Raw genomic sequence first — 15,626 nt, 5'->3', positions numbered from 1 at the left:
TGTATTGCTACGATAGTTTTTATTTTGTGTATTTTTTTTCTTGAGGTAGACATTTAGACATGTAATACACAATTGCATACTTTGAACATACAGAAATGTAACAGTGAGGTAGATGAAAATTGTACATGTATGTCCCATATATTGCATTATCGTGAGAGTTAAAATAACATAAAACTTCATTTTCATTTGGGTTTGTACATTTCAGTGTATGTCCCGCTTGCCTCTCCATAACAAAAGCTCTCTATTCTTTCACTTGCCTCATTTAAAACAGAGAAGGGTCAGAGGGTCAGAGGAAAACGCATCCAGTGATCAACTCAGGGGGCTGGGACAGCTCTGTAGGTTTCCATAGTAAACGTCACAATAGGTGAATTGTGGAAAAGACTGCAAAAACCCTTTGAGCCTTTTTTGCAGTAGCCCTGTAAAAGCTATTTTATGTGTTCTGTACGCTGTGCATTTTAATCAGTGAAATACTGTTTGTAAGGTTACAATTTCTTTTTTAAATGATGGACATGGCAAATAAACTACACTAACTAGACAATAAAAGACGAAAACATCTGTCAAACTCAAAATATGGATAAGATAAACATTAAGTATGGCTTCATTCACAATTCCTGAGGGAAATCAGATTTACATTCAAGGCTTATAGAGGAATCTTATATAATATTCCTAAAATAAAGAGTTTTATCCCACTGACTTCAGTGTTAAAGAGAACATCCATGACAATTACCACTGATATGCTCACTAACAAAATGTATGAAAACCATATGACATGAAACTTTCATATGTGTGCTTTGATTTACCATATTTCTCTCTCTTTTCCATTCCTCTCTTTCAGTCTTTCTTTGGCTTGGATTTCATTGATTGAAGCGGTGGATTAGTGCTTGCCACCATAATGTGCTTCACTGCACAACATAATTATAGAGAGAGAGAGAGATGAGAGAGAGTAAAAGAGGAAAGGAAGAGAATAAAAAAGAAAGAGTAATTTCAGGGACATAAAAGAGTGTTTGTGCTACAGGTCACATGGAAGCTGCAGTCAGGAATAATGATAATGTGCATAAGAGAAACATCTATCTTCTCAGTCACCGTCATCTGGTCTCACACCGTAATAATATTCGCCCTGATACGTTTGATACGTTCAAGTATTGCTATAATCATGTATAAAATAAAAACAAGGTTAGACTGACTACATCAAGTAGACTCAGGGATATGTGTACTGTCCCGCACCTCCGTAAGACCTTGTCTCCGGAGGCCGTAGATGACTGGTCTTGCCCACAGAATCGGCTTCGAGATCGGACTGAGCGGAAAGTCTATCGGGCCCGTAGCTCTGAACATCCGTCCCACAGCTTTCATTGACATTTCCACCACTGTCGCTGTTCTGCCGTTCGCTCTTGTCCCTGATTGTGTAAGGCGACACCCTGGCTGTTTTGGACTGGTCGAAGCCAAACTTCCTGTTGCGTGGGAGATCAGCAGCACCATGGCTGCTGTGAAGAGGCGTGGGGGTGTGTAGACCCGAGGGCAGCAGAGCAGGGGTGCTGTGGGGGTAACTAGCCGTCAGACCGCATTGCTGGGGATAAGCGTAGCCTGGTGCTGGGGGCAGGTATGCAGACGGCAAGGCAAACGCTGGTGACGGAAGATAGGATGGTTTAGGTAGCAGATGTTGGCTGCTGTAGGATGAAGGGTAGTCCTGAGACGTGGAACCGCTGCTGTACTGCTGCTCTGAAAGATCACTTCCGCTCCCCTTCAGTGGGTCTAAACCGGGAGGCCCGTCCGTGCTGTACCCCCCAGGCCAAGGCTCCTGGTGCTGCTCACTTCTCAGGAAACCCCCAGGTTCTGGCAAGGCCGAGTTGAAGGAATACCTCTCTGCATAGCGCTTTAGCAAGCTAGAGGCACTGAGGGCAGTGATGTCATCAGTGTAGCCGGAGAACGCAGGACGACCGGGCTGAGGATATGGGAGGGGCTTAGGGTGAACTGGAGATGTGGTGGAGGAGACATCATAGTGTTGCTCCGCCCACTCAGATGACCACATCATTGCCACACCTGGAAAATCCAAATATATAATGATAAATTAACAAAGCTTTTATGTTGGCATATTGTACATGCTAAAAGAATTGGTTTTAAAGGGATGAAAAAATTGCACATTGTTACTATTACTTTGTATTCATCGTTGAAACAAGAGTCACAAGATAGCTAAGAGGTATTTAAGGAACAGTTCAAAAATCAAAGTTCAGAAATTATACATGAAAAAGATGAAACTTACTATTAACTAGCCTATATTTACTTACTATTAGTTAATAGTTTATTTACTATTACTTTTTATTCATTGCTGAGAAAAGATGCACATTATAGCAGGATGTATTTAAAGGGATAGTTCACCAAAAAATTTAAATTCTGCATGATGTTACTTCTTTTTTTTACATTTTTATACATTTTTCACTGAAAAAAAAGGACATGATCACTAAGTCATGACAGCATATGTTTGTTTTTTTAACTCATCAAAATAATTTAAGCAATTTCGTTTGTTATAAGAGATTCAACTAAATTTTTAAAAGTTAGTTTAATATAATTTAAAGCTGCAGTCCGGCATTTTTCCTATGTGATTTTCCTCTTTGTCGCCATCTCTGTTCGAAATCTGCAATTGCAGCCATTCGCGGAATTGACCTATGGCTAAGCCACGCCCCCTCCACTCACTCGGACAAACAGTCAACATTCAGGGACAGGCGCTATGGCAGCGGTCACAGTAGGAGACATTTCACTGGAGGCAATTGGTGATTTTGGAGACAGAACGATTATATATCATCTCAAAGTCACCTAAAGTGGCTTAGGTGCATTGGAGAGTTATATTAATAATTTTATTGTTGAGAAGGTCGATGAAAAGCTTCAGCTCTCCAGGAAAAAATGTACAGGTCACAGTGTAAACGAAATAAACCACATATCGTTGCCATCACCATTTGGTGTTGAGAAGCCACATCTCAACATATCTTGGTTGAGATGTGGCTTGGAAAAGGGTAAAAAAAAATACACGCCATCACCCAGCCTCTCGGGAACCTAGTGTCAGAGTTGCATGTACCCCATGCACACCGTTTGACCATTTTAAACTTAAAATGACAAGAAAAAACTAATGAAAACGGACTAACTGCAATGGATTTCAATGGACGTGGAAGCAGTGCGTTGGGTTAGCTGCGCACTGTGATTGGCTCATCACGTTTGAGGGCGTGGTCAGCCATAGGTCAATTAACATTTTTACGTGGGTTGTACTTCAACACCCTCGACGCGGCACAGCGAGGATGAACACAATGTTTGATAAGTGTAATTATAAATGATTAGTTATAACTTATAAATGATAAGTTTAATTATATCAAGTGCTGTGAGAAAAGGCTATAAATCTCCAACATCCTCACACGCAATATAACCTACTAGCCGAGGCTCCTTTATGTGTACAGATGTGACATTCTGTATTGTTTTATTGTGAAAATTCTGTATTGTGTTATTAGTACTTTTTATTCATCGCTGAAAAATAATGCACATGACTGAGAAAGGATAGTTTACCAACGACAAATAATTGATACAATCATTTACTCACCCTCATTCCAAACCTGTGAGTAAATGGTGACAGAATTTTTGAGTAAACCGTCCCTTTAAATAGCTCCTTTAGCTACCTTGTGCATTGTTTGCGTTGTAAAACAATAGCAAAATCACAAGGTTTAGTGGTTTTGCAAAACCACCACCAGTTCACAACTGGACTCCAACAAGAATTCACCATATGGAACCGCTTAGTAATCTGGACAAGATGTGATCTATTCTTTGCATCTTAATCTGTGCGAGTGTAATCTCAGTAACACACATGCACTTGCACACATCATCCTCACACATTTTGATGAGGGAAAGACGATTTAAATGAGCGATTGAACACTGGATTTACAACCAGTTATATTTATATATGTGTGTGTGCATGTGGGTCTATTTTCGTGTGCCTTCTGGAAGATGAAGGCAGATTAGAATCGACAGATTAGAGCGAAGTTCTAGAGAGGGTAGGAGACTGACACCACACTTTAAGATTTAAGAGCATTTTAAACAAATATACATGAACATCAACATATTAGCCACGGTTCTAGAGGAGATTCCTCGCCAATCCCAACAAATCCTTATGAAACACAACTACTCTTGTTCATTTCATTTCAAATGCATGTTTCTATGTACAAATCTACTTTTTATTTATGTCTTTATATCTTTATGTTGCTTTCCTCCAATTGACACACTTCCTAGAACTTCCGCTGAAGATAGAGGATCCCATCCATAAATATGGCTGCACCCGGAATGCCAAGAATTCAGCCTGGAATCTTTTTACAAAGCACATCCTCAACACACACACACACACACACACACACACACACACACACACACACACACACACACACTTACTCTCTCTCTCACACAGCAAAAAAAAAAAAAAAAAAACACACACGTACACACACCTACACACGCTCCAAGTTGGCCATAAGAAGAGTTGTATTAGTCATTATATTACATAATTCCATGCACTGCAAATGACCTTTGATTAGATGTTGGCCATCCTTTAGTTTGAAAATATAAATCTAAATAAAGGTTTTTGTTTTATCAGTAAAACAAATAATATACAACAATTCTTATTCTTCCCTTGATAGAGTGAAAAGGTTAATGAGCTGAAAGCAAAGAAACAGCTGGTAAAGTCATTACTCTTCTCTTGGCTACTGCTGAACACACACTTTCCAGCAGAATCGTATTCAACATATGCACACATCTACACAGACTTAGGCTATATAATAAATATGGAATTATTAATATTATTATTTTTGCATCGTGCATGAACTCACCATGCTGTTTTAACCAGAATTCTGTCAGTGTGTTATTCTTGATTGTATACTATTGGGGTGCATCAATCTTTCCACCATTGCTCATAAACACAGATCCCTGAAAGAAAGAGAGATAAATTATATTTCGCATGATGTCACACTTTCTTAAAATCTCACATACCTATATCCATAAAAACCAGAAGGAACAAACAGACATTATAATGTATAACTTAAACACAGACTGCATGTGCAACCAAAAAGTGTTTTCTCTCCTTAACTTCACAAGCAAAAGACTATTAACAGATAATGAGAGACAGAGATGAAGACAGAGTGTTTTTAAAAATAGATAAAAGCTGTCATTGTATTACACATGCATTAAGAAACATACCAGTCCCTCTCTGTGAATCCCCATTGCACAGTTGCAGTTATAAGTAAATTCCCAGCTTTACGCTGCCATGCCTCTCACTATTTTTTTTTGTCTCTTGCCTCTTCTTTTTTTCTTCTTCTATCCAACTCTGCACTACCTCCCTCTGTCCCTGTGACAACAGCCCACATGCACAGCCCCTCCCCCACCAAAATCCTCCCCTCCCCCTGCCCTCCCTTTTAGTTGAAAGTATTTAAGCAGAGAGAGAGAGAGAGAGAGAGAGAGAGAGAATAGACATCTCTTTAGGATTTTTTAATTTCAAATAACTGTTATTGTTTATTTAAGATTAACGTATTCAAATGTGTCTTAATCATGCACACATGGCATTGGTGTTGCTTTTTTTTAAAAAGTATAGTCCAGTGCAACAACTTATTTGTCTGTGGTTCTCTGAGGGCTTTGTTAAACAACCCCTGTAATGGATAAAAATTATCTGGGTCTCAAAATAAAACTTCTATCGAGTAAACAGCTGAGGGTGCTGTTGGCTGTAATTCCACTCTTGAGGTTTTGAAGATCCCTGGAATGCGAAGAGGAATCCTTCCACATAAATGAGCTTTGGAGAAGCTCTCTGTTGCGTTCTAAACAATCTTCCTTTCCGCTCATCCGATCAGCTTTCATGTAATCATTTGAATTCTTTTTTATTTAAAGTCAGTTTTATTTTTTACAAAATGTATTTATTTACTGTGGAGATGTTTCCCTGCCATTTGAAATATGTTAAATGGAAAATTCATATTTCAAAGTCAAAACAAAACTAAAAACCTCAATGTATGTGTTTAACATATGCTTGTGCTTGTCATTGTGAACAGCCGCTCTATCTATGTCAGTCTCTGAAGGGGCACTTGATAACCACCAGTCACTCTGACTCCAGAGAAAGATAAAAAACAAAACAAATGAAACTTAATTAACATGCAAAGTTTCATCTTTAGAAATACTTTAACAAACTCTTGTTAGAAAAACTTGTAAAATAGATACAGAGAAACAGAATGTCATTCATGTCATTACATTCATTGGACAGTTTGCACAAAAAAAAGTATTAATTCATTATTAAACCCATCAGTGTTTTTTTAACACTGCTGCTCTTTATTTAAATTTACAGCAATAATAGGTTTTTCAGCAATGTATAAAAAAGAGTTTCCCTAATTTTCTTTTGACAGGTGATCAGTCACATGACAAATGTTCCATTAGCAAAGATGGCGGCCTTCGGTTGTATACTCATTGGGAATGCTTCAACTTTTCTTCAGGTAGGCTATTGGAGGTTTCTATGGTTTAATATATGGCGTCTTAGCCAATAAAATATATAAATTAATATATTTTAAGCTATTCACCAGTCATCAATTTAGGCACAACACTTGTTTTGGTGCTTTACACGCACTCTCCCCAACAATTTCACTTGTTTTTCTTACATCTTCTATAAGTTAACATGCACTCTTTTGTAAGTTTAAACTCTCAGTTGTTGCGTGATAAACATATATATGATGTATATATGGCATAACTTGTAACAGCTCACTGATGGCATTAATGTCATTTATTTGTATACTCTGCATGCAGCCCACAAGTTGAACAGTTGTTGTAGGCAATATTTCAGCTGATTTTACGTTGCTTTCTGTCTGTTTGCAAATTGGATATAATAGCTCTTTTAGAATATTTTCGGTGTGTTTAGTAAAAATCTTTTTGCCCTAGTGTAATTTGTAAAATTTTTATTGTAATTTTATTTTAAAATAGCTTCCTTTGTGAAGCCAAAGTGTAAATGTGCAACCTACAGAACCGTTATCAAATAAGCAACTGCATTATATTTCATGTTGATTTATTAGAAATAGTACTTTTGGAGCTATTCACAGTGTCTCAATCTTTCTGGAGAACTCAAAATCAATCCACTTAAGCTTTTCAGGGAATCAGTTTAGTTATAGGCTTACACAACCCAAGCAATGGATCTCTAGCAAGCTAATTAGCTATGGCATTAGCTCATTGTGCAAAAGTCAAGTAAACAAATCCCAATGAGTGACTTTTCCAGATTGATCTATGCTTCATTGTCTTAGCTAACATGTAGCACAATTTCATGTACTAATACTGTTTATTTTTTTCCTTGATAAAATGAAATTTTATACATTTTATAGACTAAAACTTGTAGTAAGAGCTTTTTCTTGGAGTGAAACCAGATGGCCCTTCTTCAAATTGCTAGCATTAAATGCTAACAAGCTTGTGTTTTGTTAGTGGAAGTTAACAGCATTGGCAGCTAAAACATCATGTGATTTTAAATGTTGTCTATCAAATGCCTTTTTTTTTGTATCCTGTCTTGGTGTTAGTCCAACAGCTGACTTAAAACATATCACATATTAAACCAATCACTTGTATAAATCCGGATGAATTTTAATGCTCAGTAAGAATGGAAGTTCTGCCTTAAAAGAGCCCGTCACATTTTTGATAGGGTTTGTTTCATTTGGAATATATGAGTACACTGAATAATGAGCAGTAGCTAGACTTACTCTACTAAAATTTGAGTTTAATGTATTTGTGTGTGAAATACACCATCTTGTAGGACCCATTTATGCTCACTAAGAGCCATTCAATCTAGTGGACAAAACTGCAACTTCACAGAGGAAACCGTTGTACCATGTGTTTGCTTGATTCCAAATTTCACTTTTACAAATTTCACAAAGCACATATGTATTTCATTACTACCTTGACTTGAGAGAAGTTCACATTTCTCTACACATTTAATCGTATGGTTAGGTTTACTGTATAAATGTGCAATGACATGGGATTGTGTATTATAAAGACTCAAAGATACTCAATGTTTAAAAAGCTGCCTCTGTTGTTCTGTAACTCTTATTGTATGTGTTAAATTAGACTGTAGGTTGGAACGGGCTTTGTTGACGTAAAGTAATAATTAACCTGTAAATGACAACCAAATAAAACCTACATTTGTTGTGTCTAGACATATTGGAAAGGGACTTTCAAATGATAAAGATTTGCCACGAGTTTTCGATGTGAATGCTGTCTAAAATTGTAACTTTATTTGATGAGTCGTTTAGCCCACATTCTGTGGTCTGCTCTTCAAGATTGGCGCTTGCAACATCAGTCTCGGCCGTCTAGTGCATCCTGGAGTCTAAAAAACAAAGAAAAATCAGATTCAGTGAGTGTGCATGTATGATTCACTGTAAAATATAACAACTAAAGTTTTACTTTATGTCTTTACTTGAAGTCTTCCCCATCTAGAAGTTTCTTGTAAGTGCTGATCTCGGCTTCCAGTTTCATCTTCATATTAAGCAGGGCTTCATATTCCTGACCCTGCTCTGTGATATTTGACCTCAGCTGTCCCAGCTCAGCTTCAAACTGCAGAATGATGTTATTGTACTTCTCCATCTCTGCATTTGAACGCTGCTCTGTGTTCCGCAGGGTATCTTCAAGTGACGCTTTCTAGAAAGTTTGGCATCATATATTTTCAACATGAATTTATTATTTTATGAAAAGTTCAGCTTTTATAGATCTGAAATATGATATCTGAAATCTAAAACATTCCTAAAGTGGCATGTATGTGCACGTTACCAGGCTTTGTTGGGATGCGAGCTCTATTTGTAGTGTTTGCATCTGTCGCCGAAGGTCATTAACCTCCATCTGAGCTCCTTGTAATGCCTCTGTGTTCTGAGCGACCTGCACCTGAACATCTGATATCTAAGGAGAAAGAGTTTGATGGTTAGGTTTTGGTTTAGTTTGTTAGATCATGTCATGTAGTTATCAAGGCTTCTGTACCTGGGATTCGTGCCACATTTTGAGTTCTTCTGCATTTTTGAGAGCTAGCTTTTCATAGTTAGCCCTCATATCTTCCATCACTTGAGCCATATCCTGTCCTTTGGGTGCATCAACATCCACCTGAACACCTGACTGTGAGATCTGGTTTCGCAAGTCCCCAACTTCCTGCCAAAGTTGAACAGAAAAGAAATCTGAGACACTTGGAGTATGCCTTTTCTGAATTCCGATCATGTTTATGTTGTTGAAGTAAAAACAGACTGTGATCAATTTAAAGCCCGCATGACGTTTTGTGTTGTCTTTTCAACATGGCATGATGACTTTTGCGTAAACATACACGCCACTTACAATTGAAGAGGCGTGTTATCTATTCGCATTTTGAGCTATCCGCGTGTATGTCTTCGCCGTTAAATGTTAGAGCGAAACGAAGCAAAATGTAGATCTACATTTGGGGAGCGATATTTTTTTCTACAATAGGATGGTAGGGAACACTCATAAATGGTATTAACCCCAGTGATGAGTAGGTTTAGGGACGGGGTTGGGCTAGGTCCTATATTTATTTATACAGTAATGTAATATTAAGTCAACGGCGTTCATAAACACGCTGAAAAGCCAAAAATGGAAATACTAATTGGCATGTCATACAGACGCCATTTCATGAGATCAGTCAGCAAGTTATAAATCCAAACGCTTACACAATAAATGTTTACATTTATTCACGTCATGGGGTTTTTAAGTTTATTCTGAGAATATCTTTCTGTGTGTGTTAAGTGGGTCGTGCAATGGTTGTTTACATTTTCATGGTTTTTCTTGAGGAAGACGAGCTCTTCTTTCAAAGACTCAATTTCACCCTCCACATTCAGGCGTCCAATATTGGTGTCATCAATGACCTTCTTCAGACCTGCAATATCTCCTTCCACAGACTGCCTGATGGCCATCTCATTCTCAAACCTATAACACACACATAAACATCTTAAAAGTAATTCACTACAATGTTTCTGTGTGCATGTCAACAGTCCTCCATCATCCATGTGTAATCTCAATTATGTAATTCTAAAAATGACTACATTCTCAGAAGCATGTTCACTTGGTTTTGAGTTAAAATGCTTGTGGTGTGGTGTAATAATGGAAGCTCACTTGACTCTGAAGTCATCTACAGCCAGACGAGCGTTGTCAATCTGCAGAACAAAACCAGCATTGTCCAAAGTGGCATCAAACACCTACAGGCAAAACAAAGCACATATTTCACCAAAAAAAAACCCTGTTTTTGACATCCATCCATCTTTTTTTTCTGTAGGGAAAGATAAGATTTGTCAGATGGTTTTAATTACAGCGTTCTTGGAATGAGGTTTAGACGTTTGAGGTCTTATCTAATCAAGTAATTACCTGGAATCATATTTTGCTTTACTGAATTAAATTTCTTTATGAAATTCTGAAGCATTAAATGGACTGATTGAGTAAGACTATAAAATATGAAAAAAAAAAGGCAGAAAGCATTTTATCGCTATATGTTTGATGTGTGCGTGTGAGAGAATGTATGTATGTCTGGAATCTGGATATACTGTAATATGTCTGTAGAGCAGAACATTTGAAATAGAAGTTATAAAACAATAACTCCTATAAAGTTTGTGTGCCACATCCTGCACTGGTTGCATGTTATGCGCTTCTACTTATGCAATAACATTTATAGTAAAATGTATTTTCCTAAATTAAGAATATAGTAATAATTCATCTTAGTTTAAGTTTTTATTTCTCAGCTCAGTTTTCAGTATTTGTGGAATTGAGGAAAAGATTAGACATTTCTGAACTCTAAATGTTTTGTTATGACTAAGCCACATCTGCTAAAAATGTTGCAGTTCTTCATTACATTCTTGTTGTGCGAGAGTGCTGTTGTGTGTGGGTGCATGAGCGTGTGTGCGATTGCTCATCCAACATCTGTTTTGCATTATGACTCTACTTAGAGACTCTGTAGGAAGTTTCAGCTGGCTATAGTCCGTCAAACATACTTCTAATGTTTTAGAAACAATTGTGACCAATGTCATGGTGGCATAGATTTTTCTTGTAGTAACCATAATGCATAATGAAAAGCAGAACAAGTACAAAAGAAAGAAGAGAGAGAGAGAGAGAGAGAGAGAGAGAGAGAGAGAGAGAGAGAGAGAGAGAGAGAGAGAGAGAGAGAGAGAGAGAGAGAGAGAGAGAGAGAGAGAGAGAGAGAGAGAGAGAGAACAGGGCGTGTGCCACACCCTCCATTGAGATGTACAGAAATCTGATCATGGGTTTTTATTTCACTGAAGGGTTCTCATGAACACATTTTTTGTTAAGATATTCTTAAGACATGAAGTTCAGATTTTGGTGGCAAACAAACAACAAAAAACCCACATAGTTTTCATTGGTTTAAAATCCACACAAACTTTAAAAAACAAACTAAACGAAAATAATTTTTGTTGTAAATTTACTAAATTATGTTATATTATTTTATATACATTTACATACCATAAATTACATACCATAAATTGCAAGATGTCTAGTACACTACACTATAGGAATTGTATTTTGTTGAAAATAAAATATAAAATGACATAAAATATAACATTTTCTGCTTAGGCAAAACTTTTACATTACTGCTAAGTTTTGATTATGATGTTCTTTTTAGTTCAAAACATCTGGTATCTCTTCCTCCTAACATAAATAACTGCCTGCTCTTTCTCAAACTCTCAATTGCTTCCTTTTGCAGCTTGAAAACCCCCACACATGGAAAGCATATAAACCCAACTCTGTCTCTCACCTTCCTCCTCAGGTCATCCAGGATGGCGTTGTACTTGCTGTAGTCGCGAGTTTCTGGTCCACCTTTCTCCAGGGCCTCTCTGATCTTCATCTCCAGTTTGCTGTTCTCCTGCTCCAGCCTGCGCACCGTTTCCAGGTAAGTGGCCAAACGGTCATTTAAATTCTGCATCTGGCCTTTCTCATTGCCCATTTGGGCCCCTGAGGAGCCAGCACCGGCCCTGAGGGAACCCCCTACACCAGCACCCATGCCGGCTGAGCTCACCTTGAAGGCCGAGGAAGAGGTAAGGCCACCGCTTCTAGGTGCCGAACGGAGAGACATGGAAGAGACGGATGAGATCCTGGTGCCCTGTCCACCTGCCCCACCATACGTACTTGCAGCACGGTGTGCGGGCACAGAGCGGGTGAAGGACATGTGAGAGGCCTGAGGTGCGTAGAAGCTCATGGTGGTCGAGAAGTGAAGTACTGGCTGCACGAGAATATGAGTGTACGCTGAGGGAAGTCAACCCTTAAAAGCCACAGGAAGAGAACTGTGCCGCTTATATACCCCCACTAAACTCTTTCTGTTCCTCCTTTTCTCTCTCTGACTCACACACACACTGACCAGCTAAGACCCTGCCCACATGGTCCGTTTTTTCCCTTTCTTTTTTTCCCTGTGTTCTCTAACGCCCTTCCCACATCCTTTCTCCCTCCTATCTCACCCCTCTACCTCCCTCCATACACTCTAAAAAATGCTGGGCTCTCAAATATAGAACCAAATTTACCGTTGAAAGTGAAAGTTGAAGTTGGGTTAACATTTTAAATGTTATTTTTAACCCAACATTTTGTTTTGTCCTTATATGACCCAAATGTGGGTTAAAAAAAAACAAAAAAAAAACAGCATTTTTAGTCTATGAACCCAGTCCCTGAGCTCCTCTGACCCCGGCCATAGATGCATACTGCAACAGGATACAGCCTTGAGATCTGGCTCATTTTGTGCTTTCAGTCTCACAATGCTTTTGTGAAAGCTTAAATGACAAATCCAACTGAGAAGAACAGTGGGTTTTGTTCAGGCACCTTTGGGATAGGCAACACCTATGTGTGCATTTTCTCAAAAGAATGGCCACATGTGAATTGGATTTTAAATCAGGTTCTTAAAGGGATAGTTCAGCCAAAAATGTCATAATTTACTCATCCTCAAAACAACATTGGACCACATTGACCTTTATTGTACACACACACACACACACACACGCTATATATTTCGTTTCACAGAAGAAAGTAAGTCATACTGGTGTGGAACGAAAATGAGAATTTTAATATTTTGGCTGAATTATCCATTTAAAACATCTAAAACTACTACTATTTTTGAAAACTGCAGTGCTACAAATAGTTTCACTTGCTTTTGGCCTTTTAAGGTCCTGCTCAAAATGACATAACTGTCCAAATATGTGATGTGCTATGTTTAAAAAACATTGATAAAGTCTAAACACTCTAAATTGGGAGTTGTACAAAAACAAGGTTGTTAAGGCAAAACCTCAAGATAATGTCTGAATGTTTTGAGTTCAGTGAATAAGGAACAGTGTGAAACTCTACTTACCAGGTTTAAACTTAACAATTTTGGTAGCAATTTTGCTGTTTGAGACCAAATTCAGAAGAGATTTCTTGATGTAATGCAAAACTTGGTGATGAAGAGTAAAATACTGTTGACGTTGCACAGTATGCCATGGCTTTTACAGATCTCATTAGGATCATATTTAACAGTCTAACATGCAACAATTATAAAGGATTGAAAAAATGTACAGCATGAACCCAGCCTTAAACAAAATAAATAAATAAAATAAAATAACTCAAATTCTTAAAGGGATACCTCACCCAAAATTGTCATAATTGACTCATCCTCAAAACAATTGGACCACATTGACCTTAATTTTATGGATTTGAAATTTTAGGACAAAAAACAAAACAAAAAAACACACACACAGCTAATTGTTGTGATGAAGATGTTGCTTTGAAATGCCTGTGATCCAAAGAACAAGACACCCAGAGGCCTAACACACCTAGGAGATGAAAGAAACATGAGTTTTCAAAAAGCATTTTTGAAAAATGATCTTTCTTTCTTTCTTTCTTTCTTTCTTTCTTTCTTTCTTTCTTTCTTTCTTTCTTTCTTTCTTTCTTTCTTTCTCTCCTTCTCTCTCTTTCTTTCTTTTAAGAAAAAAATTATGAATGAATGGCTCTTTTCTAATTAAATTTTTGTAAAAGGTACAGGGTCGCTATGGACCCGAGGTTGGTAATAGTGTAAGTATTTTTTTTTTCTGCGTAACAATAGTTGAATCTCTGATGACTCAAGTACAATCAATCTTTATTCCTCAAGGTGGCAATGTCTGATACAGAACAATGACGTAATGTTTCACTCATAATTACTGCAGGCATAAACAAAAGAATACTTAAGTCAGCAAAACATCAAATGGCTCAGTTATTTAGGCTAAAGCAGAGTAAGTACTGTATGGAATCTTGCTCTTGATGGTGGATCTGGTAAAGAAGCTGTCAGTGATCAGATTTTGGATTTTGAAGACACTGACAAGGATAATTTTGAGAATAATGGTTGAGATTGCGAATATGAGCCGGATGCTGAATGTACTGGGAAACGAGCTCGGCCGAGGACAGTGGTGATAGTAAAAAGCATCAGCTCAAATTGAATCTTTCAGAGTTCCAAAATTTTAACGAAGTGTGCTTTATTTTATTACTTTGTAATTGATATTCAAATATCAGGAAGTTTTATACTAAGAGATCCATCCATATCTGGGTCACTAAAGACCCGAATATGTAATAATGATTGGCGAAACATTCATGCATTTACAGTTTAACATAAAGTTTAACAAACTTTTCTTGAGTTCAGTGATCTCAGCAGTAGCCTACTTGTATTGTATGATTTTTTTAGTACTCTCACTATGTTTGTAAATTGCTACAAACGTTTAATGGGCATCAAGGAACAAATCGTGGCGCACTTTTTTGATTAAACAAGCGCAGCTCAAAATACCTGTGATGTATGAATTGATACATGAATTGATGTCATTGATTTCATGGAATGTATCTCTGACTTGAATCAGAATGCTAATGCTAACTGCATCTCGTCTGTGGCTATAGTACTTTCTCTGTCAAAAGTGCGATCTGCAGTCTTTGTTTGGATGGAATGTCCATAGATTCCAGGGAGCTTTGGTTACCAGATGAGTCATCCATCCCATGATTTCTGAGAGCTCCGAATACAAATCACAAACTGCCCTGCAGGGGAAAAGTGCATGGTTTGTTCAACCCTCTCTTCTTTCTTCTCTCTTCTTCATGCTTTAAGTCCCCTGCATGCTCTCCAGCTAAAGCTTTTGGTTTATTTGCACGGAAGTACACCAAACTGAGTGTTTGTTTCAATCATACACATGGCAACCTTATGTGTGTGTTTTGTTGTTTCCTAGCAACATTTTCGTTTCCTTTTTTGTGGCTACATCACCACCAATGCGCTGTGCACACCAACAATAGTCATGTTGAGAGTCATCACTTAAATCAGGAGGATAGAACGCTGATCATAAGAAATTCTGTTTACAGCCTTTTTCTCACTTCATTATTGAATTCTTTCCAGTCAGTAGCTTAGTGGATGTCACATGTCTGAACAAAGAACTTCCTTGTGTTGATAAGGTTTGCAGAGCACAGACAAGCCATCACGGTTTACAAATGAAGAGTCTAATGAAAAGTTGGCAGCCACATCTGGCAGAAAGTTAGAGGAAAAGCTGGAAAATAGAGGGACAGTGAGTCACACTCCACAGTGAAGGAATTCCACCACCCTGCCCCCTTTTACAACATGTGACCACCCCCACTTC

The 15,626-nt window shown here is 37.8% G+C and overlaps 2 protein-coding genes across 3 annotated transcripts; both read right to left on the bottom strand.

Moving 5' to 3' along the window:
- Nucleotides 1–5,362, bottom strand: LOC120491397 (fidgetin-like protein 2). The gene is made up of 3 exons (XM_039689192.2): nucleotides 5,218–5,362; nucleotides 4,851–4,947; nucleotides 1–2,037 (listed from the first exon to the last, which is right to left on the bottom strand). The coding sequence occupies exon 3, from the start codon at nucleotides 2,027–2,029 to the stop codon at nucleotides 1,199–1,201; it is 831 nt and encodes a 276-aa protein (XP_039545126.2). The 5' UTR covers nucleotides 2,030–2,037; nucleotides 4,851–4,947; nucleotides 5,218–5,362; the 3' UTR covers nucleotides 1–1,198.
- A 2,880-nt stretch (nucleotides 5,363–8,242) lies between these two features.
- Nucleotides 8,243–12,329, bottom strand: krt18b (keratin 18b). 2 transcript variants are annotated; one of them, XM_039689182.2, is made up of 7 exons: nucleotides 11,783–12,329; nucleotides 10,135–10,217; nucleotides 9,792–9,948; nucleotides 9,001–9,165; nucleotides 8,797–8,922; nucleotides 8,434–8,667; nucleotides 8,243–8,356 (listed from the first exon to the last, which is right to left on the bottom strand). In XM_039689182.2, the coding sequence occupies exons 1-6, from the start codon at nucleotides 12,221–12,223 to the stop codon at nucleotides 8,443–8,445; spliced, it is 1,197 nt and encodes a 398-aa protein (XP_039545116.2). In that variant the 5' UTR covers nucleotides 12,224–12,329; the 3' UTR covers nucleotides 8,243–8,356; nucleotides 8,434–8,442. The 2 variants fall into 2 exon arrangements, with proteins under 2 accessions (XP_039545116.2, XP_039545115.2); XM_039689181.2 differs by having other exon boundaries at nucleotides 8,447–8,667; nucleotides 11,783–12,328.
- Between the last annotated feature and the right edge of the window lie 3,297 nt (nucleotides 12,330–15,626).

Source organism: Pimephales promelas, chromosome 8, assembly GCF_988280905.1.
Source record: "Pimephales promelas chromosome 8, fPimPro1.hap1.1, whole genome shotgun sequence".
NCBI classification, from domain to species: domain Eukaryota; kingdom Metazoa; phylum Chordata; class Actinopteri; order Cypriniformes; family Leuciscidae; genus Pimephales; species Pimephales promelas.
This window is presented reverse-complemented; position numbering and strand designations above follow the sequence as displayed.